This window comes from Rhizopus delemar, genomic scaffold (genome assembly GCF_000149305.1).
Source record: "Rhizopus delemar RA 99-880 supercont3.17 genomic scaffold, whole genome shotgun sequence".
Taxonomy (NCBI): domain Eukaryota; kingdom Fungi; phylum Mucoromycota; class Mucoromycetes; order Mucorales; family Rhizopodaceae; genus Rhizopus; species Rhizopus delemar.
The window spans coordinates 449,353-476,381 of record NW_027137843.1 but is presented as its reverse complement, the minus strand read 5'-3'; the positions used below and the strand labels follow the sequence as shown (position 1 = coordinate 476,381).

The following is a 27,029-nucleotide window of genomic DNA, read 5'->3' as shown; positions in this document are numbered from 1 at the left end:
GTAGGTTTACTCAAGGTTGAATTCAGTCGTCTCCAACCTAACGGATTCTGTCCAAATAGTTCTCTTCTGGGTGCATACTTTATCTGGATTCAGTTGCAACTCAAAATACAATCAAGCTCTATCATCAGTGCTCACAAGTTCACTCGTCAATAACAATTAAAATAAACTGACCTGGTCACACTATCACTACTCAAATAATCCAAAAGAGTCCAATTGAAGTTTGTCTTGTCCTTTTGCACTATTTGTTTACAATCCAACTTTTGCTGTTGATAACACTGAAAAAAATCAACAAGCATGAAAGTCTAGTGTGGTTGTCCTATCAATTTTTCGAGTCTATACCTGATTGTATCAATGTATGCTCTACTTTGATAAAAAAAAATGAATCGTAAGGTCATTCAAACCTAAAATGGGTCCAATCTAAAAGAACGAGCTAAATCATTTTTTTTTTTAAATTGAGAATGAAATGAGACGAAATGGCGTATTGTAGAGAGCGAGGGAAAGAAGGAGGAGGGCAGACATGAAATTGGAGGGGTCGATGAAATCACAAAAGAATAAAAAGAAACGTGTCATCATTGAGTTCAAGACTGTCGATGCTTTTGAAGATGTGAGAAGCTACTTGGTTAAACAAAAACATTCGAGCCAACAAACACATGCTATGGAATGCTACTAGACACTAGAATGAAAATCATTATCCTGGATTGCTTCTGTTAGGAACGGATAGGATGGTTAAGTTGATAGGAGTGCTAGACTTGTATCATCTTGACAGTCTGCTTTACCGCCGACGAAAATGAACACATTGGACTTTTTAGCATTGAAGTAGATTCAAAGAACATATGCTTTCTCGTCAATGATTGACTAGCTATTATTATTTTCAATAATACAAATGAACCCAAAGATCCATTTAATTAATATTCGTTTCATTCTTTATTTCATGTTTTCATACACCCTTCTTTTTTTTTTAAAAAAAAAAAAAAACGAGTGGTTCAACAAGAGACTACCAATGACTTGTCTGCTCATTGTATATGATGTAATTTATTGAAAAACTCTTGACATAAAGACATGTGGATTTCACAATGCTATCCTTTGTAAAACGAGAGACAGAAAGAGAAAGAAATCGATACCAAATTCTGCCAACATCAAAAACAAATGTGATGGATTTTTATTTGTTGAATTGAAGTCAATAAATGTTTATCGTTTGCTATCAAAAGAGATGAAGACTCTTGATGACTTTACGGTTTGAGTGGAGGTAGACATAGGAATAAACAGTGAAAGCTTATTACAACCCTTTTCACCATGTCTTGTTGACCTATCTCTGCCATAAGATGGGATTTTCAGCCGGGGATTCAATTATTCTCACCCAATACAACTCTTTCGTCTATAAAAAAAAAGAAGCGTAAAAAATATGCCTTCTTCATGTAAAGAGATTAGACAAGAATTGATTGAATGTATGCTCAAGTCAAAATGTGTTTTAAAGGGACATACTATAAAAGAATGTTTTCAACCGGAACATAAAGACGACGTGCCTGAAGAATGCTTTAGTATCAAAAAAAGTTTTGCAGAATGTCGAAGAGGAATGGTACATTGTTTAGATCAGCCCACTTGCTGTTTTTAATTCTTTTAATTCTGTAGATTGATCCACGTATGCGTTTCCGTGGAAATAAGACACAGTAGAAACAACGATGAATGAATGTATCATTGAAATAGTTGTAAGGGTACCTTAAATCCAATGAGCCTCTAGATTGTTTATTGCCCTTTGCCCATGTGTTATTTATTCTTGCCAATACATTAATAAAAATGCATAGGTTGTAAAGTAAGCTTTTATCTGTACTTTTTTTAAAGAATATTTAAAATGTACGCTCTATTTGAAAGTTGTTTATTGAATCTTGCGTGTCATTTCAAGGGTAGCTTTGTAAAGCAAAAGAATGATTTTGTAAGGGTAACTTTTACTAAATTTGATATTCACCAGACCAATTGAGTGCATGAATAAATAGTCAAGTATTATGAGCAAGTTAGGTCCACCAAGCAGATTATTCAAGTTGAATCCCTCTTTCTATGGATTTTTTTTTTTTTTTGCAGCATTCTTTGAACTCTGGATTAAGAACAAACTCTTTTTAAAATAAAAAGTTGTATACCTCAAAAGTCCTTTTCTCTTTGGTACAAAAAGAAAAAAAAATGCTGAAGTACATTGACCCATCATTACCCGTATTAAAAGCAAATGACACAAGTTTATTCAAAAACAGTCTTTTTTTTTTATTTGATAGAGTACTTGTATTAGCCTATTGACTTGAGATATGAGTATGATGTATACAAGTTTATACTTGAATCTATATTGAATAAAGCTTGTTACAAGTCCTAAACTTGTAGAAAATAGAATTTTTTGTAATACATTGACTATTGCTCTCGGTAAAAATTTAACGCATTCTAGGATGTAAGCAAAAAAAAAAAAAAAGGAGGGAGATACAGCATTCAAACTATAAGGAATCTCAAAGAAGAAACTTGTTTTAAATTGTCTCTGAGAATAAGAAAAAATGAATCCAGATTGTTTTGAAAATAAAAGGATTTTGGTTCTAATTTTCTTTTTGATAAAAGTGGATTCTAGTACAATGGATGGTTGATATAATAGCCATAATACAAGAAACATCCAGTTTAAGGGAACACCTGTGTAAGGATGATAACACATGCTACCTCCTTTATATAAACTCGAATGATGAAAGAAGAATCCGTATGAAAAATGACTTGTACAAAAAGTTCTAGAAAAAAAAATTGACATTAGAGGCAAACATGTTCCTATTTAGTCGGGTTTTCAGTGACACACCCAGTTTAATCATGAATGATGCAATAAAATAGAGAAAAGGGAGGGTATATTGTTTATTATGTACAAATAGCGACTGTTTTTCAAAAAAGGAAAAGAATAAGACTTTTTCATTTTCTTTGGGTTATAAAAGGATGATTTAAATCAAATTTTGGAGGTGAAAATTGGATAGAGCGGGATGATAAAGAAGATGCGGTTAAAGAAGGTGAAGTAGAAGGTGAAGAGTGAGCAGTGGATGATTGTTTGGTTGATTTGGGTCGAGGAAAATTAATGAATTCTGGGTATGTGTAACCCAAGAGTGGATGATTACGAAGAGCATCAGCACGTAAGCATTGATCACTGCAGTAAAGGGATTCCTATGATCAGTTAATAATCAAATCCTATTATTGCTCTCTTTACCTACAGAAAAAGGATTCACTGCTTTATCACAAAAAGTACACCAGTTGAGGTCTGTCATTGTTTCAGCTTTATGACATTTAACAAAGATCATAAAAGCAAAAGAATAAAAATAAAAATAAAATAAAAATAAAAAATAAAATAGAAAATAAAAAAAAAAAGAGAGAAAAATTCTGTTGCACTCTTTTTATAAGCAGCGCCACAGTATGAACTGTTATCTACTGAAAATGTTGCGTGTTATCTAATTTGGTACACTTTCTATTCCGGATCCCTCACTAGATCCCTCTTTTTCTATCCTATTCTTCACCTCATTACCCGTCTGAGAATGATATGCTATTAATCAATCTTCCTCCTCCTCCCCCCTTCAGCCCAAATCTTTTTTCTTCTTTTGATAAGCTTCTTTTTATTTTCCTCTTTTAGTTAATTCAAGTTGCTTTTAAAATAAATATCCGTGGCCTATGATTAACTTGACGGTTTATATAGCTATTGATCAATCGCTCTATAAATAGGATACATCAGAGATGAAGCAAGCCGCTGCTTTACAGAGTAAAAATACCTCATCCTGTTAAGGATAACTCAAAGACATGTATTGCATATCTTTTGGCTGAACACATTAAAAAGAAAGTCCAAAGTACTTGTATGCAAGAGAAAATATTCTTAAATTAGATGACTTTATCGAAAATGAAGGAAAATTGATGAGATGAGCTGTTTATAGGAAATCTTGATGATAAAAATGAGAATGCAAGGGATGTATCTAAGAAAACTCTCAACAGGAAGACTCTGCAAAGAAATAAGGTTTGTAATCCCCCCCTCTCTTTCTCTTTCTCTCTCTCTCTCTCTCTCTCTCTTTTCCTTCTACTCCTCTTTGATAAAAATGATGTTTATGATAGCAGGTTTTAAAAAATGCTTATCAAGTATGTGTTGTTTAAAATATCCAAGTTATTTCTATAAAAAGAAATCCCATGTACATTTTTGCTTATCTGCTGTATCCGATTTGTTACATGATGATTATAAGGTGGCTGACATTCTAAATTATTGGTAGGGATTATTGACACTAAAGAATCAAGTGATAAACATCTTCCCAAATTAAGTAACAAACAATCGGCATAAGAAATAGAATGAACACAGTCAAGTGTTTATCGAAGAAAGGAGAAAAGTGTTTACTAGAATCGATCATCTACACAACACATATTCGCTTTTTATAAAGCTTTGATTTTGTCAAGAGGCTTCTTTTGTAAAAAAGAAAAAACATAAAAGTTTGATATTCTACATGAAACTCATTTAACAATCCAAACTATAAATATGTGAACTGTTCTTTATGATTTTTTGCTTTTTTTATATTTCAAACGATGTTCTTTATATCCAAAGGCCCTCTTTTTTTTTCATGCAAAATAAATCGTGAGCAATAAAGACGCCTTTTATCATTTAAAACCCAGGATTTTTTTTGTTCCCTTTTTTTTTTATTATTATTATTATTACTGCAACATGGGAATTCTTACAGGGAATGTGAATGCTATTGAACAAAGATATCAAGACGACGGTCTTCCAACCGAGACTTCAATGGAACAAGTAAAATTTGCGAAATAATGTGTTTGAATAAAAAAATAGACGTGATATTTTATAGAAAAAAGTAGAGGATTCTGTTCTTGAAAAGTTTGTTCCTTATGCTCCAAATAATAAAAATAAAAAATCTATTGAAGAGTAAGTGTTTCTGTAGAACTCGATGGGATGAATAATGATGAACTGTATTATAGAATTCGATTAAGAAAAGAAAGACATATTACTTATTTAATAAAGGGATTGGAAGGGCTTGGTCAGTGGGGATCTGTATTGGATGCTAGTAAACCTTGGTTGGTTTATTGGATAGTTCATTCTTTGGATTTATTAGAATATAAATTTACACCAGACATCATTGAAAGGTAAAATATAAGTTTAATTTTGTAGATACTCAACTTTTTATAGACTTGTTTCTACCATCAAACATTGGCAGTTACCTTCAGGAGGATTTGGAGGAGGAGGAGATCAATTGGGTCACTTGGCAACTACTTATGCAGCTGTGAATGCACTGGCTATTGCGGGCACAAAAGAAGCTTATAAAATCATTGATAGGTAAGAAATAATACGACGATTGATCAAGTACCAATGTCTTTATAGAGACGCTCTTTACAAATTCCTGATGCGTATGAAACAACCCGATGGCTCATTTACCATGCATGATGGTGGCGAAATTGATATCCGGTAAACTCATAGGGTGGCTGAAAAGAAGATGACTCATGACAGTTTATAGTGGATCTTATTGTGCCTTGAATGTAGCATCTCTTGTTAATTTGCTAACACCAGAATTGACTGAAAACTGTATAGATTTCATTTGTAAATCACAAACTTATGAAGGTGGTATTGGACCTTACCCAGGAAAAGAAGCCCATAATGGCTATACATTCTGTGGCTTGGCAGCTATGGAAATATTGGATGGCATGTCAAGACTGAATCTTGATCGATTGACAGTAAGGCTCGATAAACGAACTTACATCTCGTCTAATCTTTTTTAATATATTAGAGTTGGTGTTCAGAACGTCAGATGAAATTAGAAGGAGGCTTTCAAGGACGTACGAACAAGTTGGTCGACGGTTGTTATTCTTTTTGGGGAGCAGGCGATTTTCCAATTATCAAATCAGCTCTTTCAAGACATGAGCATGTGAATACAAGTAATCATCCCACATTGTATCATTCTATCCCCTCTTTGCTAAGACAACTTGATAGGTGACTACTTGTTTGACAGGGAAGGATTGCAAGAGTACATTTTACTTTGTTGTCAGAGTCAATATGGTGGATTACTTGATAAGCCTGGTAAAAGAGCAGATTATTATCACACATGCTATTGTCTCTCTGGCCTATCTGTTGCACAACACAGCATAGATTATATCGATCAACCAGAAGTAAAAGGTGGCCTTCGATCTTTATTGTGGAAATGCAAAAACGAGTTTGTGATTGTGGGTGATGTCGACAACAGCTTGCTCGCTACTCATCCAGTCCACAATATTTCCTTAAGAGCGGCAAGAAACATGGTGTCTCACTTTTATGAAACTCAGTTAAAAGAGATTCAACACTTGTTGCCAATGGATGATCCTCCCTATACAGAATAAAAAAGAATGTTTCTGAACCATGCCATCTTTATTATAAAAAAGACACAATTTTCATTTTCTTTTCTTTTTTCTTTTCTTTTTTATACACCAGTTTTTATTTAATGGCTTACTCATCAACTCCCAACCCTCGACGTGTTCAATCCATCTTATTAAAACCCAACTCAGGTTATCGCGGACCCGACAGGTAATAGAAAAGGAATGCGTTGATAAAAGACAATTTAAAAAAAGATTTTTTTAAACCAGAATAAGATGGGGATATCATGTTTTGATGCAGCAAGCACTCGAATTAAAAATGGAACGAGAAAAGGCTATGGCAAATTTATACGGACGAGATGAAGAAGGATCCGATCAGACTACATCAGACAGTGATATGCGTCGGAGATCATGGTATGAATATGATGAGCAGGATAGGATGGAAGAAGAGGAAGGTAAAAATTATCATGTTGACCATGCTGTTTCTGATTAAGTTTTATGCTAGAAAAGAGACGTCGTGAAGAATTCGTTCGCAAAAGAAAGATTCACTATCAAATGGGTGATGTCTTGAAACAATACAAAGATAAAGACTACTAAACTCAATAAACAATAAAACTCATATTTGTTTTGTATGGCTTGTTTCTCTTGTAAAAATAAAACAAGTACAGTTTCAAGTCTTCTTTTTTGGTCTTAAAAGATTTAAACATGCTTTTCTTCAAAATCATCGATTTTATTATCAGCCATTCATTGTCTGTTTACATGTGAAGACATAAGAAAGCAGTAATACGATGGGTTTTTAACTGTTTTTGTCTTATTACAAAACACTGTGTTTCGAAATAAGTTGGCAAAACATTTGAAAGACATTTGACGATTTTTATACTTTATTTTACACATCACTTGTAGAATTTTTGAGAAAAAGACTACGATGAAGTTGGTCTTAAGTTTTTCTTTTCTTTTTTTTTCCCTTGTAATAAAAGCAGTGGCTTTATTTCAAGTACTAATAAATCACAAAGTTATGCTCGACTTATGCTCACAGAACATCAAAAAAAGGATCTTACAGCCAAAGAGAACGCCATTTTTGGAAGGCTATCCTGGCCGATGCTAATGATGCGTGGGCTTTGGATCGAACGGGAGGTGCTGACTATATCTCTCGGTTATAAGCATTCACACACTATTTTAGTACTGGGCCCTAATGATTCTTTGTAAAAACCATGTTTCGACAATGGGCCCATATGGAGAAAGAATGGGGCTATAAGAGAAAGTCATTGATACGTCTACAAAGAAGGGCCAGTTCACATCAACGAATAAAAGAAAACCAGACACAAAAAGCTTTGTTCTATCGCACAAATCAGGACACATGCAAACTTGTGTCCTTGCTGGATTTGCTCTAGCTGCATGCCTCTCATTTTTCAGTGAGCAAAGCTAGAGTGACATCGGTCTTTCTCAATCAGCAACGCGACAGAAAATGTTGCTCAGGATTTGGCGGCCGACAGAGAAGACATTTGAAGGCGATGAAATCAGCTTTCACGTTGGGGAAAGATTAACAGATTCATCGAGTTTACAAAAGAAATTCGAGCTGGAACATTTGGATCATCATCATTAAGGCAAAGTAGATCATCAGAAGGGATGAGTTACCTTGTTTCTGTATGGGATAGCTATGAAGCTGATATTACAGGAGTGAAAAGCATTTTTTTTTCTTCAAAAAAAAAAAAACGAAAAATGTAGATGATGATATGATCAAGGCATCCAGCAGTGATGAAAGGCATCTTGAAAGCAAAGATAAACTGTAAATGATTGAAACTAGAGTTGGGATTGATACAAAGTGCCAAATAGTTTCGTTATTCTCGATTATGTGTATTTATGACTTGCCAATCGGTATAAGGACCAAAATAAGGCTCTTTATTGTTAAATCAAAAGAGGAAAAATAACATTTTGAAGAGTATAAAGATGAGGTAGACAATCTGCATTTTGAAATCAAGTCCCATGCCAAAACCGCTTAGGATAGCAAGGAAAGCATGTCTTCAATTCTTAAAATAATGACAGTAATGAATAGCCCAAGGAATCAATGTCTCTGAACATGTTTCATCATCTGTCCTCTTCGCTCTGCTAGAGCAAAATAAAAAGATGCGTCCATTGAAGATAGGAAAAGGCTATACCGCAAGTTTTCAAGTGATTCACTCAATCATCTTTTCTTTTTTGCTTCGAGTGATTTTAAACAGATACCCAAGTTGATACTTTTACATCATAAAAAGAAATCATGTCTATTAATTAAAAAGTTTTCAGGTTACAAAGTCACTCTTATTTTGCCAAGTTTTCTTTTTGAAACAGAGTTTCTTTGGAAACAGTGTATATAATTTTATATAAAAAATTTCCATCTATATTTTATATACACACATATTTATACACATATACACATATACACACACTTATTGCTTGCTGGTTGAAGGAGTATTATTATGGTTATTATTGGTATTATGATTGCTGTCCTCTGCATTTAATAAATAAAACGGATATTGTCTTTGTAATGTTCCATTGTTATTATTGTTGTTGGGCCTCTTTCTTGGTCTGCCCACAGGGCGTGCGGCTGCTTCATTTTCCGCTTTAAAATCCGACAAATACTGCTGATAGCGTTGAAAGGCCTCTGTCTTCTGATACTCTTCCACCCGCTTCAGATATTCCTCTCTGGCCTTGAGTGCATTCCTCTCGTACGCATTTTTTTCTTCTGTCGGAATACTTTTCCAGCGATCTCCTATGATTTTGGCCAGGTCCGTAAAAGATTTGTTTTGCTGCTTGAGTTCTGCACGCGTATCATTCGAAAACATGACATAGGCCGAGGGTGGCTTGAAAGGTGCGTTTGCGTCTGGCTTGGGATGTCGATGGTATTTTCTTTTCCAGAGCCGGTGAACGTTATCGCCCGTTACTGCTTCTTCTTCTGTGGACGACATACCACTTTGCGCACTCATCGTGCCTGCCGATGGATGATGATTGTGATTCTCTTGTGAGATGATGATGGATGATGATGATATTGGGTTGTGATGTGCTGAAGATGAAGCAGCTATGAGGGGTGAAGGATGATGGTTTGTTGTGATATTCATGTGGGATGCTGGAGGTAGAGGTGGAGAAGAAGCATTAGGATCTGCTCCGATGTTGTAATTGACTGCGGTTGTTCCAATGTTTAATGGCACATTAGATGGTATTCCTTTTGCATTCGCTACTGCTCTTTGTAATAGCTGTAAAGAATTGATTATCTCATTCCTATCTAATCCTTCTTCATTTAAAACTTACTCTTCTGTGTCCTCTTTTGACTTGCATTTGTATGAGATCACTTTCAGTTATTTCCAAAAGCTAATAAAGAAAGTGAGAATTATTTCTAAAAGCAAATATACTTTACTGATTCAATTCTTTCAAATCCTTCTTCAATAAATACTTTAAAATATTGTAATAATCCACATTGACTTAAAAATAATTTTACTTCTTTTTGTTGCTTATTACTAGACATATTTAGTTTGGATGCTGCAATAATCTATATGTCATCCGTTCTATAAGTAAATGATCGCAAGTAAGCATATAACTTTAAAAAGAAATAAAAAAGGGAAAAAAAAAAAAAGAAAAAAAAAAAAAAAGGGAAAGGGGAAAAAAGGAGCAGAAAAGAAAATAATTTTTTTTCAAGAGCGATGTGACGCCAAAATTTGGAACAAAATAGAATAAAGTTTAATTTATAAATTGCAAATCTTATTGTAGAGTATCATGCTTATTTACTTTTATAACAACTTGCTTGTGAAATTAATATAAACTAAACAAGCTTTTTTCTTTGTTATCACACAAGAAAATAAAAAAAAAAAAATATTAAAAAAGCTGAATCAAAAAGATTGAATTCTATTTGTCGGACAATCCTTTGGTGTAACCATGCTTGTAAAACAAAAGAAATTTGCCGTTTTTGCTTTGATTTTTTTTAAAAAAAAAGGGGGGGGGGACGGAGCGGACATATTTTTTTAATGATTTTATTCTAGTGCTGCCTCTTTGAGCACTGTTACAACAAAAGGAAAATTACAACAATAAAAGAGCGGAAACATTCAATATTGGTGCTTTTCCTCTAAATTTGCGCAATTTCATTTTCTAGTGAGTATTTTTTTTTTTACATTGCAAATAATGATTTTTATTGTGTGAGATTGGATGTTTTTACTTTACAGATCTTGGCTTCTTTTGCGCAAAATTGACTCAAGAGCTAAATATTTATCAAAAAATGCATGATTCATCCAATTTACACAGTCGCTAATAGAACTTTTTCTTTAGCTGACTCGATTGTTCTGGTAGTTCAATTATCATCTGCAGTTAGATCATCTTTCCTTATGCCGCCCTTGACTTTTTGACCAGAATAATCCAACCGGGTTTAAAAAGTGATGAATAAGGCAGCAAGTATGTAGGTTTATGAATGGCGGTATTAATCTTTGCCTTAGACTGCCTTGAACTGCCTTGGGATTGTTTAATATGAGTATGGATGTCACATATTGTATTTCAATATGAATATAAAAAAAAGTATATAAAGAAACAATTTCATCTTTCAAGTATAATATAATTTTATAAAAAATGTAGGGTACATTATATAATGTTATATATAAAAGAGATGATTATGATAGCTTTTAGACAATTTTAAATACTTGGATATCTACTTTTCTCATGCTATGTGACCTGCTCTGTCTACTATGGTATTATACTACAACAATGTAAGAGTAATAGTTGGATATAGAATTGTATATGTCCAAGTCGAAAGTAATACTGTGAAAAACTATTATAATAAAACATCATATAAACACCTTTCCCATAATAACCTTTGAAAATAAAAATCTTTAATTACTAAAATTCTAATTTTTTATTTATTTTGAATAAAAGAGTTTTCAAGATAGTTACTGATCTCTTCTTTTTTTATATCAGAGATAATACACTACTAGCCTTCGTATGCGCAGATGTCAGCTTTTAAAGGGTCATATTTTTCTCTGACTGTCATATTTTCATAAACTCCAATCACTCCATCATGCTCAGTTTTCAACTTTATGATGTTTTATTCATTTAAACTACTCACTAACCTTGACATTAAATCAATACTCATAACCACCCTGTTCGAATTTCGTAGCAAGTTGGGATGGCACAAGTTTATATCGCTTTGTAAACATAGTCATTCCCGTTTTCATTTAACGAAATCGTTGCTAAAATCATCGTAGCTTTGCAAGTTGTATACCAATAACCAATGACTTCTTCATAGTGATAAAGCTTGCATCCATATTATGGGCTATATTAGAGTTCAAAATGGCAATGAAACTTTGTATTTGCTTTAATATGTCATCACTTGTGTGCTGAATGCTTTCCTTGATCGGTCCACTAGACGGTTCCATAACTAAACGCTTTTCGTCGTGTATATCATCATCCATACCATCCACCTATTGTGCATTTTTAGGTTTACAATTTACTAATATCTGCACTAATTTCAGCGCATTTTTGAGAAAGGCTTTGATGCATTTATAACTTAATAATCCTGTTTGATCACCAAACATTTGAAACAAAGGAACAGCACGATCTACCCGGAATGCGCGTTCTAAATTAATGGATTCTTTCATACTTGAACTTAAAAATGTTAGCCAACTTACTCGTGTTTTTGATTATCGTTTCTTACCAGTCTGTCTATTGTATTTGCTTGCGAAATCGGTCAATATGTGCTGAATTGCTTGGATTAGCTCTCTCTCTCTCATGCTGATTTATGTTTGATGGATACTCATATTCCCATAGCCAGCGCTGCAATTCCACACAAGTTTATTCTATTGCTTTCATAATAAACATAAGCATATTTTTCATGATTTTAAGGAAGCTAACAATCACAGTTTATCTTGCTTGATTACGGTAATGAGAAATGATGATGAGTCAGAAATGGCAGTGGGAAGATTTCGATCGATTGGAAGAAAGTCTTGATGACAATAGCGGAAAAGGAAGTACATCTTTGCTTATGTATACTAGGATGGTATCATTAACGTGGCTTCCTTCATTGACCTCTGAGGGCTTCCTTTTTCCTAGGATATGATGACTATTTAAATGGACCTCAAGTTTAGATAAAACTGGAAAATATCCAAGACACAAAGGACAGGCATAATGTTTATTGACAGGGATATGCTATCTGTTTCTTACATTTGCTATAAAAATAAATTCGTCACTGTCATATCTTCTCGTTCCCATTGGAATACTAAGAAGGCTAGGACCGTGCTGTACTAGGAGATGACGTCTTAGATTACGGGCATTGGACAAGATACAGTGACAAATAACACAAGGATACTTTAATATTACTAGTATAGGCATTATTAAAAAAGATATATCTCTTTCTCATAAACCTCGTGTTACTTTCTTCTCTTGATCCTAAAGAACTTTTTTTAGACTCCCAAGTCGTACTCCCTGGTGCAGTAGAGTCAAATTTGATGTATGATTTTTTATATTAGCATTTTCTTTTCGGATATATTTAGTTTTGAACTTCATTTGTCATACTGTCGCGACAGTTATAACAACATATTCTGACAATAAGCCCAATGAAAAATTTTAATCGAGGGCAGCTTTACAAAGTCAAGGTAATAAGACAGGTAAAAGTAATCAAGCAATTCATAACCCGACTAGGGGTTTCTTTATTTTGATTAATAGAATAGGAATGATTTTGTGTTGATGGATCAATTAGTGTTCTCTTTTTACAGTAGTTTAAGGTGAAGTGCTTTAAGTATAAAAACAAGAACAAAGACGAATGAACGAGACCGAACAATAATTCTAAAATACTTTTAAAGGTTTACAAGCTATTTATATTAATTTGAACAAGTTCTGAGATTAGATGACAAAAAATAGTTATTGTCGATGTGATTTGACATGTATGGGAATAATTTATAAACTGATGTTGGTAATAAACCGTCTAAACATTAGCTGAAACATATTATTCAGAATAGTTACTGATTGTCAGGGTTTATTCTTATTCAAACTCATTTGTAAAGATTTAGTCCAAAATACTAAAGCTGTGTCTTATTGACATGTCAAAACATGACACAAGATAGTCCAAGACATTTCAAGGTGATATAAGTTAGTTTAGAGGCAAAGGTAAGCACTGCTGTTCATAGAGTTCACAAAATTCAGAGTTTAATTGATAGTCATGTCTACAAAGCTACATACTTGCTGCCTTATTCATCACTTTTTAAACCCGGTTGGATTATTCTGGTCAAAAAGTCAAGGGCGGTATAAGGAAAGATAATCTAACTGCAGATGATAGTTGAACTACCAGAACGATCGAGTCAATTAATTTATTTTGTCTGAAAAAAGTACTCCTTCCTTGTCTAACTTTAATGAAAACACTTTTCTATGTGTGGAACTCACTTTTTTTTCGTACTGAAAGCATTTAAAGAAAAGAAGAAAATAAAAGGTTTGCTTTGGCATAATTATCACTTCTTGTTCTCCTTTTCATTTCTTTGAGTACAACATAGGCTCGGAAAACAATGTTTAGTAACACTCATGCTCTCTCCATGACAAAAGGTGGATCGAGTTTTTTCTTATTTTCAAATACCGACCACCCTCCTCCTCTAACCCTGAGCACTTTTTTTTTTTTTTTTTTGGTTTTAAACAGCAATATGCTTCGCATTTCACAAGTCGTTCCAAAGTCAATAACCACCACAAGACGCTTATTCACAACAGCCGTAAAGGAAAGAACACTAAGCAAAGAAGAAAAGGAACTGATAACACCCATGATTCGCGTTGACCAAGCAGGTGAGGTGGGTGCATATTACATTTACAAAGGTCAAATTGCCGTCTTGGGCAAAGACAAAAACTTGAAACCCATTTTACAAGAAATGTGGGACCAAGAAAAAGTACATTTGGAACGATTCAATCAACTTGTAGGAGAGCATAGAGTGAGACCGAGTTTACTGAGGCCTCTTTGGGAAGTTGCTGGGTATGCTGTCGGGTACGGTACGGCCATGCTAGGAAAGGAGGCGGCGATGGCTTGTACAGAAGCTGTGGAAACAGTGATTGGCGGACATTATGATGATCAGTTACGAGAACTGGTCAAGTTGAAAGAACCAAATCAACAATTAGTGGATCTTAGTAAGGTAAAAGGATAGGATGAATAAAAAACTTATGCTAATGTCAGTATAGACTGTGGCTCAATTTAGAGATGAAGAGCTTGAACACCATGATATTGCTATAGCTCATGATGCTCAATTAGCACCTATGCATTCTGTCTTGAAGAGTGTCATCATGCAAGGTTGTAAAACTGCTATCTGGGTTGCTTCTCGGGTATAACTGCTATCTGGGTTGCTTCTCTTGTATAACTTCATCTTTCTCTCCTTCTCCTTACATTACCCCGCAAAAAATAAAATAAATAAAACAACTAATATTCATATGAAAATAATTTAATCCAGACGTGTCACATACAGAAACTCCCAATGGCATGCATGTGAATTATAAATAAGTAAATAAATACGAGTCTTTCTTTTTTTATCTTTTTTTTCTTTTCACTCTCTTTTATAGAAATATGTCTGATATCAAAACCGCTGGTTTCGCTAGTTCTGAAGTGCTTGCTGCTCTTGATTCTTCTTTGAAATCCCTTTCTGATGATGAAAAGGCAAAGTTAATAAAGAAAGTCAATGGTATCTTTGAATTCGTTGTGAAGAATAGTGAAGGAAAAGAAGAGACGTTTACAGTTGACTTGAAAAAAAACGGTACTGTTCTTAAAGGAAAAGGCCCTACAAAGGCAGAAGCTATCATTTCTATTAAAGATGCCGATTTCGTTCAGTTGGCTTCTGGTAAACTCAACGGTAAGTGAGGATGATTATTAAAGGAGAGAACAAAAAAAGATTAAGAAACATTCTAGGTCAAAAAGCTTACATGTCTGGTAAACTCAAGATTAAAGGTCAAATGATGTTGGCTACTAAGCTTGATACTGTTTTCAAAGAACTTGCTGGTGACAAATCTAAATTGTAGTTTCTTTTTCTTAATAAAAAAAAAAGTACACTTTAAAAATGTATGTGAAAAAAGAGGATTTATTTTATCAATTTGATTGGTCTGTAACAAACATTAGCTCCTTTATAAACTCCTTGTTCAAGGAATACATCCGCTTTAGTGAATCCTACAGTGATATGCGGCCAAAATGACTATACAAAAAATATGAGAAAACATAAATTATCTGTTGATGTGTTACATTAGGATCGAAAAGGGCCGTGTTTCCACCCTTTTTGACATATAATTTGAATATCTCTTGACGAATCTTGACAAGATCAGAGGATTTAACAATAATTTGGTATACAACATATCTCTCATCCTTCAATACCACATCTTCCTTTCCAAGACAGACAATCTTTATTTTACTTGACTGAATTGAATTTTTGATGGCAATCTTGTTGATTTCGTCAATGGTGATATTAGCAGTTGCAAGAACTGCGAATTCTGGAGGAGAAATAACCGTGATATGGGATTCTCCTTTTTTTTTTTAAGAAAAAGAAGTATGAATACAAGTATTGATATTAAATTATTATTGTTACCTCTGCTAATAAGTGGAAATTGAGTTGAGTTCAGTTCATTAAAAATCGGTTTGATGTATTGATAATCAATAGCCATTCCTAACCATGATGAATCCCCTTTCAAAAAGAAAAAAAAATCAACCTCTGTTTTTTCTTTTATAAATAATTGGCGCACAAACCAGCAGAATGCTCTACAAATGGTACTTTCTTGGTGGATAATATTTTACGAGAAACAGAAAGAGGAGATCCTAAAAAAGAGGGAGTTGATTTTTTTATGCACAATCAATTGATAATAGTATAACCTTGATAATCGATTCCAAGAGGTGTTTTATAATGAACCTGTTGAGAGACCGCATGTACTAAACCACAGAATGCAGTCATTAATAAAGCAAAGCCTTTCAACATTTTGTATGCTTTCTTTTTTATTGCAAGAACAAAAAAAAAAAGGAAAATAAAGTTGGTTTTTATATCAAAATTACTGTCACGTACATGCGATCTCGTAGACGGTACACGATTGGCTAAGATACTTTGGGTATTACCAATCATGAACACCTATTAAAATAAAAGTAAAGAAAAAACAAAAGCTGCTTGTATACACAGCAGGATGAACAAGGATTTAAGTTCATAGAGTACTTTATGTTATTAGGCATATAAAATCGAATTAGAGAAATAGAGAAAAAGAGCAAGAGGTCTTGTTTGGGAACATTCAACCATTTTTAGCATGTCGAAACATGGCTACATAAAATTGGTGAAACTAGAGCTGTGTGATACAAATGAGAAGAGATGACTGAAGGAAATGATGGCTATCAACTTGATGTTATTATAGACTCTGTTTCCTATATTCGTTATATTATCTATGCAAAAAAAAAAAGGCTCCATTGATTATTATATACGATTCAATATGAAATGATACACTGTAATGAATGATTTAGTTTTTATTATTATTCTTGAAGGAAATGGTATGTATCTCTCTTTTTATCTGATATAGAAAACAATATTGAAATACTTAAAGGTTAATATTGATTAGAAAAAAAAAAAAAAAAAACATGCATTTTTTTTGTTGTTTTTCATCTAAAATCATACAATGAATAAAAGTAAATAAATCTTAGGTATAATTCAGATTAGCAAGTGGTCAAGCTATGGTATCCTGACGTGTAATTTATTGTAATTCAATATTTAAGACAGTACGATAATATGAAAAAGTAAGCTTTTATTTTAGAATGCTTTCGAGATCGATATCTTTAGGAATTGGAAAATTAATAAAAGTAAGCATGTCATTCAATTCATAATTATCTCTTTGCCTCAGCTTATCTTTTACAAATATTTTTTTTTTTACATGGATTGCAACATGATATCATATGGTGCGAGTATGAGCGATAATATTCAAGAGTAAACAAAATATAGTATAATAAACACTGTAAAGGAACATATGAAGTCAACATATTGAAGAATACTTGAATCAAAATCATCGCCACAACACTATTACATCTAATTTTTATTTAGGTATTTCATAAACTTAATAATAACCTTTCCTAGCACCACTATCTTACTCTAATCTCCTCCAATGTGGGTCATCCTCATTACACTCAGTAGTTATCAAGCAGGTCTTTTTCTCTAGTTAACAACTTCATGAAAAATTATGTATAAACACATATACTACTTTGCTCTTTTTGATTGTTTATAAAGACATACACAGATAGCGTTAAGCTCTTGACAAAATTTGATTCAAAGACAATCCTTTATCTACACTTGACTATAGGTAATCGCCCTTGGCATTTTTCTCAAAGCAGTTGCAACAAATTGCTATGGTTCAGTATACAAAAGGTATCGCGTGTTGTCAATTTGATTCAGTTTTCTTATATTTCTTTGGATGTTAGTTACAAGAACTTTTGACAGAGGGAAATTGCAGTGCCCAAGGAAGCTGTTTATCTCAGTGAACTACCTAAATATATAACGTGTGCCGGCATATAAGCTAGATGCATTATAAATGCAGAAAAAGGATGAGATGTGATCGTGATCGTCTTTGGCTAATTATGGTTGATGCATCCTGTCCCTTTGCTTATTTTGCTCGATCATTAAGTCTTTTTTTACATGCCAAGTTACAGAGTACACTTGATGGATTGTACCAATCACTATTGACTTGAATAACAGTAAAAATAAGATGTTTTCATTTAATGAAATTTAAACACATACTTTGCAGAATTTAAACAAAGGCTTGTGTTGTACCTGAGAAGGGATTGAATCCATGTTTCCAAAAACAGGTTTTTTGTGAAACAGAAGAATGCACAGCCATCTATAATGCTCACGTTGTCAATGGATATAGTGAAACAGCTCCTGAATCAATTACGACATCAAATTTTATCTTACAAAAAATGAATTATACAATACTCATTCAATTAAATATATAAAAGGTTCGGATTAAAAATCACATTTTCTGTCCAACCCTTTATTTTGCAAAAAAAAAAAAAAAAAAAAGGCACATAGTAGTTCAAGGATCTCGTTGATATATTAAAAAAGCCAACAGGCAATATGTATGAATAGAATGAATACGTGGAACTTACATCTTGTCAAGGCGTGAAAAATTCATATGGATGATTGTGCATTTGATTACTTAAAAAGAGCTTGTGGAATCTTTAAAGTCCATCTTATCTATTTTTTACTAGAAAAACGATTTTCTTTTGAAACATTCCCATTAGACAGCAGTGTTGTGTTCTCTATCTTTTATAATTCAGAACAATTTAGGTAATTAGAAATGCTGAGAAGAAAACTTGAGAATAGTTTAGACAAACATGTATAAACAAATGACAAACATAAAATGAATTGTGTACGACATCAAACAGTACGATTCAGGGGTTGACTTTATTTGTATGGGAACAAAAGATTCTGTTCATTGCACGCATTGCCTATTTTTATAAAATACCCTTTTCTTTCACATATCAACAAGTAATGAAGAACGTTTGCAAGAACGACAGTTGTCCTACTATCATTATCCTCATCAAATCCAAATTAAGCAAATGTAAAAAAGGAAATCATGTCAATAGCACAGATATTTCTACCCATTCTACACATCAAGAAGATGTCTTGGAGAAACAGTGGGTTTGCCATAAGCATCTCCTTGTCAACCAGTCAAGTTATTTTTCGACTTTACTTGGAGAAAACTTTATTGAATCACAAGCAATCACTGTCCGATTATCATCCAGCGTCATAAAGATCAATGCGATGAACGACATTCTTCAATATATAGAGACAAATGAAATCAGCGACAGAGATGTCAGAGAATTGTGTGACATGTACTCAGCTGCAGATTATCTTGGGATAAATAAGCTATGTGATCTCCTTATTCAGTTCATCGAGAAGAATTCACACGGATTTAGCTGTTATTGTAACAAGTGCACAACTCACATGCCTGAGTTGCTGACATTCTGCACAGCGCGTGTTGGTGATGAAAGGATAGCATCAGTAACACAAAAAGTCATTAATGTATTGACAAATGACCCAGATAAATCTTTAAGTACCTTTTGGTCTAGTCGTCAGATGGCAATGCATTTGGTAGAACAAGAGCAAGATGAGTGTCAACGATACTTTACAGAAAAAATGCTTGCAAACATCAACAAGACAAATACAATAGAAGTTCATCATGCCTGTTATTTAGCCACTCATAGCCTCAAGCTCAATGATCCATTCTTGATTTGGAGCAGACAGATTCGAGAAATCATACAATCACTCCAAGCACATGCCATTTGGCTGATTGCTAGCCACTTTGACTTTTATTGTTGCCAGTATCCTGCACTTTTATCATGTATTGACGGTGTTATCTATTCAATTGATTTTTTGGAATATCTATTGACAGACTTACTAGAGAATCAAATGAATCAGTCTAACGCAGGTCTAATCTACCAAGGTATCGCTTGTCATCTTATGAGTCGACATTCGATGGCTTTAAGTAATCAAGCAAGAAATATACTCATTGCTGCCAAAGAAACTATCTTATTTTACGTAAGCCAACAGATTGATGAGATCAGGCAGCAGCAAGGATTGGAAAAGCTGGAAAGACATGTACTAAAAATGCTTGCTCGAGGTAAATAAGATGCTATGGTTGTATACGGCCCCATAGACTCAATTTGTATTTAATCTAGACCTTGGTGTATGTTCTAGGCATCTTGTCAGTGATTCAAATCTTGAAAGAAAACACAAGGAATCTTGTCAAAATCAAGCAGTTTTAATCCTAAAGAAATACATCAGAAAGAACACTCCGTTTTGCTCAATGCGACAATGCACAACTCTGCTGAATGCCGCCTCAAAGAAAAATGATGCATGTCAAATAAAACTGATTGCGTCTTCAAACATTTCAAGCAATAGCAAGCTCAAGAAACTGCTGAAAAAAGAAAACGCACGTATCATTATCGTTAGCAAAAGAGTGAAGCTGACCAAAAGGCCGATTGCAATTTTTGGAACTGTTGCTTTCATTGGTCGTGTTCATTTTGCGGAAGGAGTATGGATTGGGGTTGAATTAGATAAAAATGGTAAGGCAACTGGTTTTAATATCGTCCTTGAGCTAAGTTACTTACTTTAGTGGGTGAAAATGATGGAAGTGTAAATGGCTACAGATATTTTGTAACGTCTACCAACAAAGGGATCTTTGTTCGACCACAGGATGTTTCTGCGGTTTTTTAAATTAACATGATTTCAATAGAAAACGGGTATTCTTCATTGTCAATAAATATATAACCCTTTATATCCATCTTTAATTGATAGCATCAAAATACAATTTGATCTATTTTATGGTCGAATCAAAAACATAAATCCTCAAGGTTGTGCTGAAATGTACCACCGTAAAAGTTTTTGATTTTTTATTACTGCTACAGAATTTAAATCCTTTTGTTTCTCATAAACTTTTATTTTTATTATCAGTACTTTCTTTATTAAAATGAGTAAAAAAAAAAAAAAAAAAAAAAAAAAAAGAACAATAAGGGAAAGATTGTACTGAAAATGATCTAAAAACTTTAAATTAGCATTGCAAAACATACTTGGTGGAATACCAATCAAATACCTTTCACTTGTTATTCTAATTGTCCAAAATAGTGCACTCATCTTAGTGATGCGCTATACTAGAGCCAATGTTTCCGAAGATAAATTATACTTGGCATCAACAGCTGTAGTGATGAGTGAGGTTCTTAAGACGGTTACATCTCTTTTGTTGCTCTATTCAAACCTTGACGCAAAAAAGAGATCATTCCAAACACTATTATCTTTATTAAATCGAGAATTAATATTGAAATGGAGGCAATCGGTGAAGCTTGCATTTCCAGCTGGACTCTATCTTATTCAGGTGATCTATTAGTTGCAAGGAGACCAGTACATATGTAGTTTAAACAAGACATCTTTTTATTAGAACAATCTTCAATACGTGGCTGCTTCAAACTTGGATGCAGCAACCTTTCAAGTAACCTATCAATTAAAGATCTTGACCACTGCATTTTTCAGCGTTATCATTCTCAAGCGAAATCTTTCAAAACTAAAATGGGCTGCTTTAGCTCTTTTAACAGTCGGTATTGCTCTTGTTAATTTGCCAAAAGGTGCCTCATCAACCTTTATATCTTACATTACGGGCAACAGCAGTGTTCTGTCAGATACATCTGCTAAAATAGAGGAAGGAAATCAAACAAATTTACAAGGCATCATGGCTGTCTTGGCAGCATGCTTATTGTCTGGATTAGCTGGTGTATATTTTGAAAAAATACTCAAGGCACCTGCTACAAAGCAACCCCAACTTTTGCCAACTGAAGATGATAAAGAGAGCAAAAGAACAGCTCGGCACCAAGAGGAAGAAGATGAGGATGAAGAAATGGCCTCCAAGAATCAAATTTGGATAAGAAATATTCAAATGTCATTTTTCTCTGTTGTGTTGGGATTGATCTTTGTCGTGATGCTTCAAGATGGCGTTACAGTTGTTGAAAAGGGATTCTTTGCTAATTACACAGCGTTGACTTGGATTGTCATAGCCATCCAAGCCATAGGTGGATTAATCGTCGCCTTGGTTGTAAAGTATGCGGACAATATTTTGAAAGGCTTTGCTACAAGTATCAGTATTATCCTATCAAGCATCGTCAGTGCTTGGCTATTCAATTTTACTTTCTCTGGAACTTTTATACTGGGTGCTGCATTGGTTATATACGCAACTTATTTATACGGTTTATAGACATTCAAGCTCACAAAAAAGCAAACGTAAACAATCTCGTAACCTTAAGCATAGTTTGTTTTTCCTTACTCATTTTTTTTTAATATTTTATTATTCCTAATACATTTCTTTTTTTTTTAATTTGCATTTTCTTGTCAAATTCAAACAAGATTGAAAATGTGTACGCTTTATTTGGTAAAATGCATCTAGCACTAGGATTTCATTAAGGGATCAATGGAATCCTAAGATGCTTTAAATAATTATGACTTTTCTTTTATGTGTCTGTAACATGTATCAGTGACTGAAGAATTATATTTAAATGATTATACAGAATAAGCTACAACCAAATGATAGAGAAAAGAATACTATAAATCTTTGCAAAGCCTTCACTACCCTAATTTTGTAAGTTGGACATGAATCATAAAGTTGAAATATGGAGTTGTATACCATTTCTTCTGTTCTTTCGGATAGCATCTTTGTTTTCCCTTCTTTCTCCTATTTTTGTGTTCATAATGATCAGGATGCATCTATACCTGATATATACTCTTTATGGCTTCAAAGATGCCAAATGTCTGTCTTTATTTTACAAATGCATTGACATCGCTAACACTTCAAATAAAAATGAACAACTGGCAAACATCGCAAAAGGCTAAGGGAAACTTATACTAAAATCAAACAAGCTCGTATGATAAACTGCTTGTAAAAAATTCAAGGTTTGTTTCCGAAATATCACTCTAATAGTTTTATAAGCCAATACGTCTTTTATTTCATACATAAGTGGTATTGAATTAAATGAAAATAGTACAGGATGAAGCGTAAAGATATGAAGCATTTCTATTGGCTTTTTTTTTAGTTTTGATATTAACGCTTCTTAGGAGTACGAGGCTTAATTTCGTCATCCCTAACTGCATGTAAATAAAGCTTTGGAGTCTGAGTTGGACGTGAATGCTTGTAACCCTAAGTAACGCATTAGTTTATATGCCATCGTTTTATATATATATATATATATATATATTACCTTTGACCAATCATAGTTAACTGCATAAGCAAAGATACTGCCGTTGCGATTAAATGCCGTATTGGTTATTTCTCCATTTGCCTTTGGAAAAGGTTTCAAACGCTGTTTACAATCTTTATCCCAGAAACTGAACGTGCCATCACCCCCCGCTGTAGAAAATGTGCCATGAATAGGATGAAAATTGATATCATGAACAGCATATATATTCTTGGAATCATCACGATGGCATTTAAACGAAAAATTTTTGCTGTTTTAAAACATAAAGTTAGCAAAACTCTAAAGATTTCAGTCAAAAGAAAAACTTACGATGCCTCCTTTTCATCAATATATTGAATACCAACTCTGCCTTCAATTGATCCAATTGCAAATCCTTTACCATCAGAAAAACAAGAAACAGTACGTGTTTGCCATTTTAATGGAGATGTCAGTTGCTAAGAGAAATAATATGACGTTAAATAAAATTAAAACCACATCATCTTTTTTTTTTACCTTAAAAATGACAGTGGGGTTATTTAAATCAAATACGCAAACGTATTTTTCCGCTGTTGCTGCAACCAATAACGGTCCTTTCGTATCCATTGCATAACAACGTTCAGGGAGTTGAACAGTTCCAATAGGTGTAGGTGAACGCAAATCCCAATATTTAATTGTCTTATCCCAACTGCCCGTTGCAAGTACATTTCCTTGATCCAAGAACTTGGCGCATTTGATGGGTTCATCGTGTTGAGCTACCTGTGTTGATTGACCACTTGTAATGTCAAACATTCTTCCTGCTTTATCTGCTCCTCCTGACACAACTTTTGTACCGTCCTAAGAGAGAAAGGGCTACTGTGTTAGGAAACATAAAAATGATATGATTGTTATTTTATCTTTTTCCTATGATATTTACTTTACTCCAAGTGACACATAATGCTGGTCCTTCATGTGCATAAGAGGCTTTTGGAACTGTGGTACCTGAAGGCTGAACTTCATAAATGCGAACCTTTTTTTTAAACAAAAAAAAAGTTAAAAAGAATTAAAAGAAGAATTTACTTTATACTTTACTTGATTATCCCAAGAAGATACAGCAAGGTAATCAGCTTGTGTAGAAAAATCTAAGCCTGAGACACTGTCTGTTGGAGGGTTGGCTACCTACATTATGATATTAATTATTTTAGAAAAGATAGAATGGAATATTATTTCAGTTACTTCAAAGTCTTTATTGTCCATCATAGTTTGAATACGTACCCAAAGGGAAAAAAGAAAAGAAAAGAAAGATTGAGTTTTTGTTAAAAAGTCCGATGAGTGAAAAGTGGTTACTGAAAACAATTCTTTGGTATGCATTAGATACCAACAGTTGGCTAATCTACTGTATTCAATTAGTAGAAGTGGCAAAGTAAACTCATATGTAGGCTAAGATCTTCAATACCAGGCTAAATTGTATCTGATTTTTTCATGCTGGAACCATAATGCTTTCTATCGCATGAATATTATATGCAGCAAAGCAAGCAAAACTATTAAACAAAAATCTGATAAAGTTAATTTTTATTACTTTTGTTAAATAGTTACGTTTGCATCGAAACCATATAACATGTTTGCTTGATTAGATCGCCCACTCCTTTAAATTTATAGCGGACTCCAGTAAATGTTATAAGGTTTTGGCGATAGGGTCCATTCGCTATAATAATTTTCCGTTTTAGGTACTTTGTAAATTACTATAAAAAGTATTTTGGAGTGTAATAACTTCAACATGTATGAAGCTTCTGAAACAGTAAAGACAGCAGTCTCCATAACATGATATATCACGTATTTTAGTTTGAAAGCTTTGACGATAATGGAAAAAAAAAAATGTTTTTTTGTCACAAGAAAAATGCTACGATTGGTTAATATTTTCTGATTAACAGTTCTCTTTAAATTATAAGAAATTTAAATAAAAGATTTAATACAATTATAGTTTAAAAAGTACTTATTTCAAATGAATGGACCTATGATTAATAAATTTTATTTTATGATTGATTCCTTCGTTTGTTGATCTTTATTCAAGACGCATATGCAAATACATATTTTTGTTCCATCTGTGTGTCAATTTAAGACGAGTAAAGAAATATTCAGCCCGGGACAAGAAAAAAAAATCTCCACCATTTTCTCCTTTTCCCCGTTACGCATGAGTTTGATAGTTTATTTTTTATATAAAAGGATTAAACATAAAGCATAAATCTCTTTTTTTTGTTACACTCTCCTCTGTTATATTTTAATTTAATATGGTTCAAGCTTTGACTGATTGTACTATTACCAGCTATGAAGTTCGTGATATTCGTTTTCCAACTTCTAAAATGCTTGATGGTTCTGATGCTATGAATAAAGATCCTGATTATTCTGCTGCTTACGTTATATTTTATACTGACAACTCCAAGTTGGCGGGTCATGGATTGACATTTACTTGTGGTCGTGGTAATGATGTTGTCTGTACTGCTATTGAACAACTTGCTTTAAAATTCGTTAACAAGAAACTAAGTGACCTGGTATCTGACATGCGTGCTACACATCAAATCTGTACTGGTGACTCTCAACTTCGTTGGATTGGTCCTGAGAAGGGGGTCATTCACTTGGCTACTGGTGCTGTTATCAATGCCATTTGGGATCTTTGGGGAAAGGCTGCCAACAAGCCTGTGTGGAAACTCGTGGTTGATATGACACCCGAGGAATTTGTGCAGTGTATTGATTTCCGCTATATTACTGATGTTATTACTCCTGAAGAAGCCATCACCATGCTACGCGAATTAGAAGCTACCAAGCCTCAACGTGAAGCTGAAATGCGTGAATATGGATTTCCAAGCTACACAACCTCCGCTGGTTGGTTAGGTAATTTGTAGTGTCAATTGTTTCTCTTACATAAACTAACATTGTCACAATTAGGTTACAGTGATGATAAAGTCCGCAGATTAATTCGTGAGTCAAAAGCTAGAGGCTTCACTCATTTTAAGCAAAAAGTGGGAGGTGATAGAGAATCAGATGTTAGACGTGCTGCTATTATTCGTGAGGAAATTGGAGAGGAAGGTACATTGATGATGGATGCAAACCAAGTTTGGGATGTCCAAGAAGCTATCGATTGGATGCAAGATCTTTTGAAGTTCAAACCACTTTTCATTGAAGAGCCCACTTCTCCTGATGATGTCCTTGGTCATGCTGCCATTCGTAAAGCACTTCATCCTCATACAGCTGTTGCTACTGGAGAGCACATTCAAAATCGTATTATATTCAAACAGTTATTCCAAGCTCAAGCTATCGACTACTGTCAAATAGACTCATGCCGTGTAGCTGGTGTAAATGAAATTCTAGCTATCTTATTGATGGCTAAAAAGTTCAACATCCCCGTATGTCCTCATGCAGGTGGTGTTGGCCTTTGTGAATATGTTCAACACTTGTCTTTTATTGATTATATATGCGTAACTGGTACGACTAAAAACCGTGTGCTTGAGTATGTTGATCATTTGCATGACCATTTTATTCATCCTGTCGTTATGAAGGACAGCAGATATACAACTCCCCTTGCTCCTGGTTACTCTATTGAAATGAAGCGTGAATCTATTGAAGACTACACATTCCCCACTGGCAAAATACACAAGCAGTAGAGCACTTTAATATAAAATAATTTGCATAAAACCTGAAACACAATAAACAAAAACAGTGAATTTAAAAAAAAATCATTTCAGTAAAACTAAAACTGGTAGATCCATCCCTTTTTTTAACCTGGCCACAACAAGACTGTAAAACGTTTTATTCTATAAACTACCTCTCAAATAATGAACGTTTCAAAAAGGAAGGCTGAAACGAGTTTTTAACTAGGTAAAAATACTATATAATGTGCTCAACCTTAGCTTTCATAATCTCAAACTCTAAGCGAAGTTTTTAATTCTTTTTCATGCATTGCAACTGAGACTTGTTGTGTATAGGCCCTATGTTCAATAGGATTTTTTTTTATAAAGATTATTTAATAAAAAAA

General features: G+C 33.7%; 11 protein-coding genes across 11 annotated transcripts; 6 read left to right on the top strand and 5 right to left on the bottom strand.

The window, feature by feature from the left end:
- Positions 1–2,922: 2,922 nt before the first annotated feature.
- RO3G_15758 (uncharacterized protein) lies at positions 2,923–3,269 on the bottom strand (the record flags this gene model as incomplete). Its single annotated transcript, XM_067670342.1, has 2 exons — positions 2,923–3,168; positions 3,216–3,269. 2 exons carry the CDS (start codon positions 3,267–3,269, stop codon positions 2,923–2,925), a joined length of 300 nt encoding a protein of 99 aa, XP_067526443.1.
- Positions 3,270–4,693: 1,424 nt separating this feature from the next.
- On the top strand, positions 4,694–6,351 carry RO3G_15757 (uncharacterized protein; the record flags this gene model as incomplete). Its single annotated transcript, XM_067670341.1, has 8 exons — positions 4,694–4,777; positions 4,833–4,909; positions 4,963–5,127; positions 5,171–5,317; positions 5,363–5,446; positions 5,496–5,712; positions 5,766–5,913; positions 5,969–6,351. 8 exons carry the CDS (start codon positions 4,694–4,696, stop codon positions 6,349–6,351), a joined length of 1,305 nt encoding a protein of 434 aa, XP_067526442.1.
- A 412-nt stretch (positions 6,352–6,763) lies between these two features.
- RO3G_15756 (uncharacterized protein) lies at positions 6,764–6,921 on the top strand (the record flags this gene model as incomplete). The annotated part of the gene is made up of 2 exons (XM_067670340.1): positions 6,764–6,779; positions 6,830–6,921. 2 exons carry the CDS (start codon positions 6,764–6,766, stop codon positions 6,919–6,921), a joined length of 108 nt encoding a protein of 35 aa, XP_067526441.1.
- Positions 6,922–8,750: 1,829 nt separating this feature from the next.
- Positions 8,751–9,823, bottom strand: RO3G_15755 (uncharacterized protein; the record flags this gene model as incomplete). The annotated part of the gene is made up of 3 exons (XM_067670339.1): positions 8,751–9,554; positions 9,610–9,669; positions 9,716–9,823. 3 exons carry the CDS (start codon positions 9,821–9,823, stop codon positions 8,751–8,753), a joined length of 972 nt encoding a protein of 323 aa, XP_067526440.1.
- Positions 9,824–11,534: 1,711 nt separating this feature from the next.
- Positions 11,535–11,873, bottom strand: RO3G_15754 (uncharacterized protein; the record flags this gene model as incomplete). The annotated part of the gene is made up of 2 exons (XM_067670338.1): positions 11,535–11,759; positions 11,790–11,873. The coding sequence occupies 2 exons, from the start codon at positions 11,871–11,873 to the stop codon at positions 11,535–11,537; spliced, it is 309 nt and encodes a 102-aa protein (XP_067526439.1).
- Positions 11,874–14,866: 2,993 nt separating this feature from the next.
- On the top strand, positions 14,867–15,315 carry RO3G_15753 (uncharacterized protein; the record flags this gene model as incomplete). Its single annotated transcript, XM_067670337.1, has 2 exons — positions 14,867–15,149; positions 15,206–15,315. The coding sequence occupies 2 exons, from the start codon at positions 14,867–14,869 to the stop codon at positions 15,313–15,315; spliced, it is 393 nt and encodes a 130-aa protein (XP_067526438.1).
- A 135-nt stretch (positions 15,316–15,450) lies between these two features.
- Positions 15,451–15,948, bottom strand: RO3G_15752 (uncharacterized protein; the record flags this gene model as incomplete). Its single annotated transcript, XM_067670336.1, has 3 exons — positions 15,451–15,485; positions 15,562–15,810; positions 15,873–15,948. The coding sequence occupies 3 exons, from the start codon at positions 15,946–15,948 to the stop codon at positions 15,451–15,453; spliced, it is 360 nt and encodes a 119-aa protein (XP_067526437.1).
- A 3,497-nt stretch (positions 15,949–19,445) lies between these two features.
- On the top strand, positions 19,446–20,424 carry RO3G_15751 (uncharacterized protein; the record flags this gene model as incomplete). The annotated part of the gene is made up of 2 exons (XM_067670335.1): positions 19,446–19,929; positions 19,988–20,424. The coding sequence occupies 2 exons, from the start codon at positions 19,446–19,448 to the stop codon at positions 20,422–20,424; spliced, it is 921 nt and encodes a 306-aa protein (XP_067526436.1).
- Positions 20,425–20,778: 354 nt separating this feature from the next.
- On the top strand, positions 20,779–22,050 carry RO3G_15750 (uncharacterized protein; the record flags this gene model as incomplete). Its single annotated transcript, XM_067670334.1, has 3 exons — positions 20,779–20,782; positions 20,864–21,180; positions 21,244–22,050. The coding sequence occupies 3 exons, from the start codon at positions 20,779–20,781 to the stop codon at positions 22,048–22,050; spliced, it is 1,128 nt and encodes a 375-aa protein (XP_067526435.1).
- An 840-nt stretch (positions 22,051–22,890) lies between these two features.
- RO3G_15749 (uncharacterized protein) lies at positions 22,891–24,259 on the bottom strand (the record flags this gene model as incomplete). Its single annotated transcript, XM_067670333.1, has 7 exons — positions 22,891–22,986; positions 23,048–23,294; positions 23,354–23,478; positions 23,537–23,857; positions 23,937–24,029; positions 24,092–24,178; positions 24,236–24,259. The coding sequence occupies 7 exons, from the start codon at positions 24,257–24,259 to the stop codon at positions 22,891–22,893; spliced, it is 993 nt and encodes a 330-aa protein (XP_067526434.1).
- A 1,028-nt stretch (positions 24,260–25,287) lies between these two features.
- Positions 25,288–26,658, top strand: RO3G_15748 (uncharacterized protein; the record flags this gene model as incomplete). Its single annotated transcript, XM_067670332.1, has 2 exons — positions 25,288–25,888; positions 25,943–26,658. 2 exons carry the CDS (start codon positions 25,288–25,290, stop codon positions 26,656–26,658), a joined length of 1,317 nt encoding a protein of 438 aa, XP_067526433.1.
- Positions 26,659–27,029: the final 371 nt, after the last annotated feature.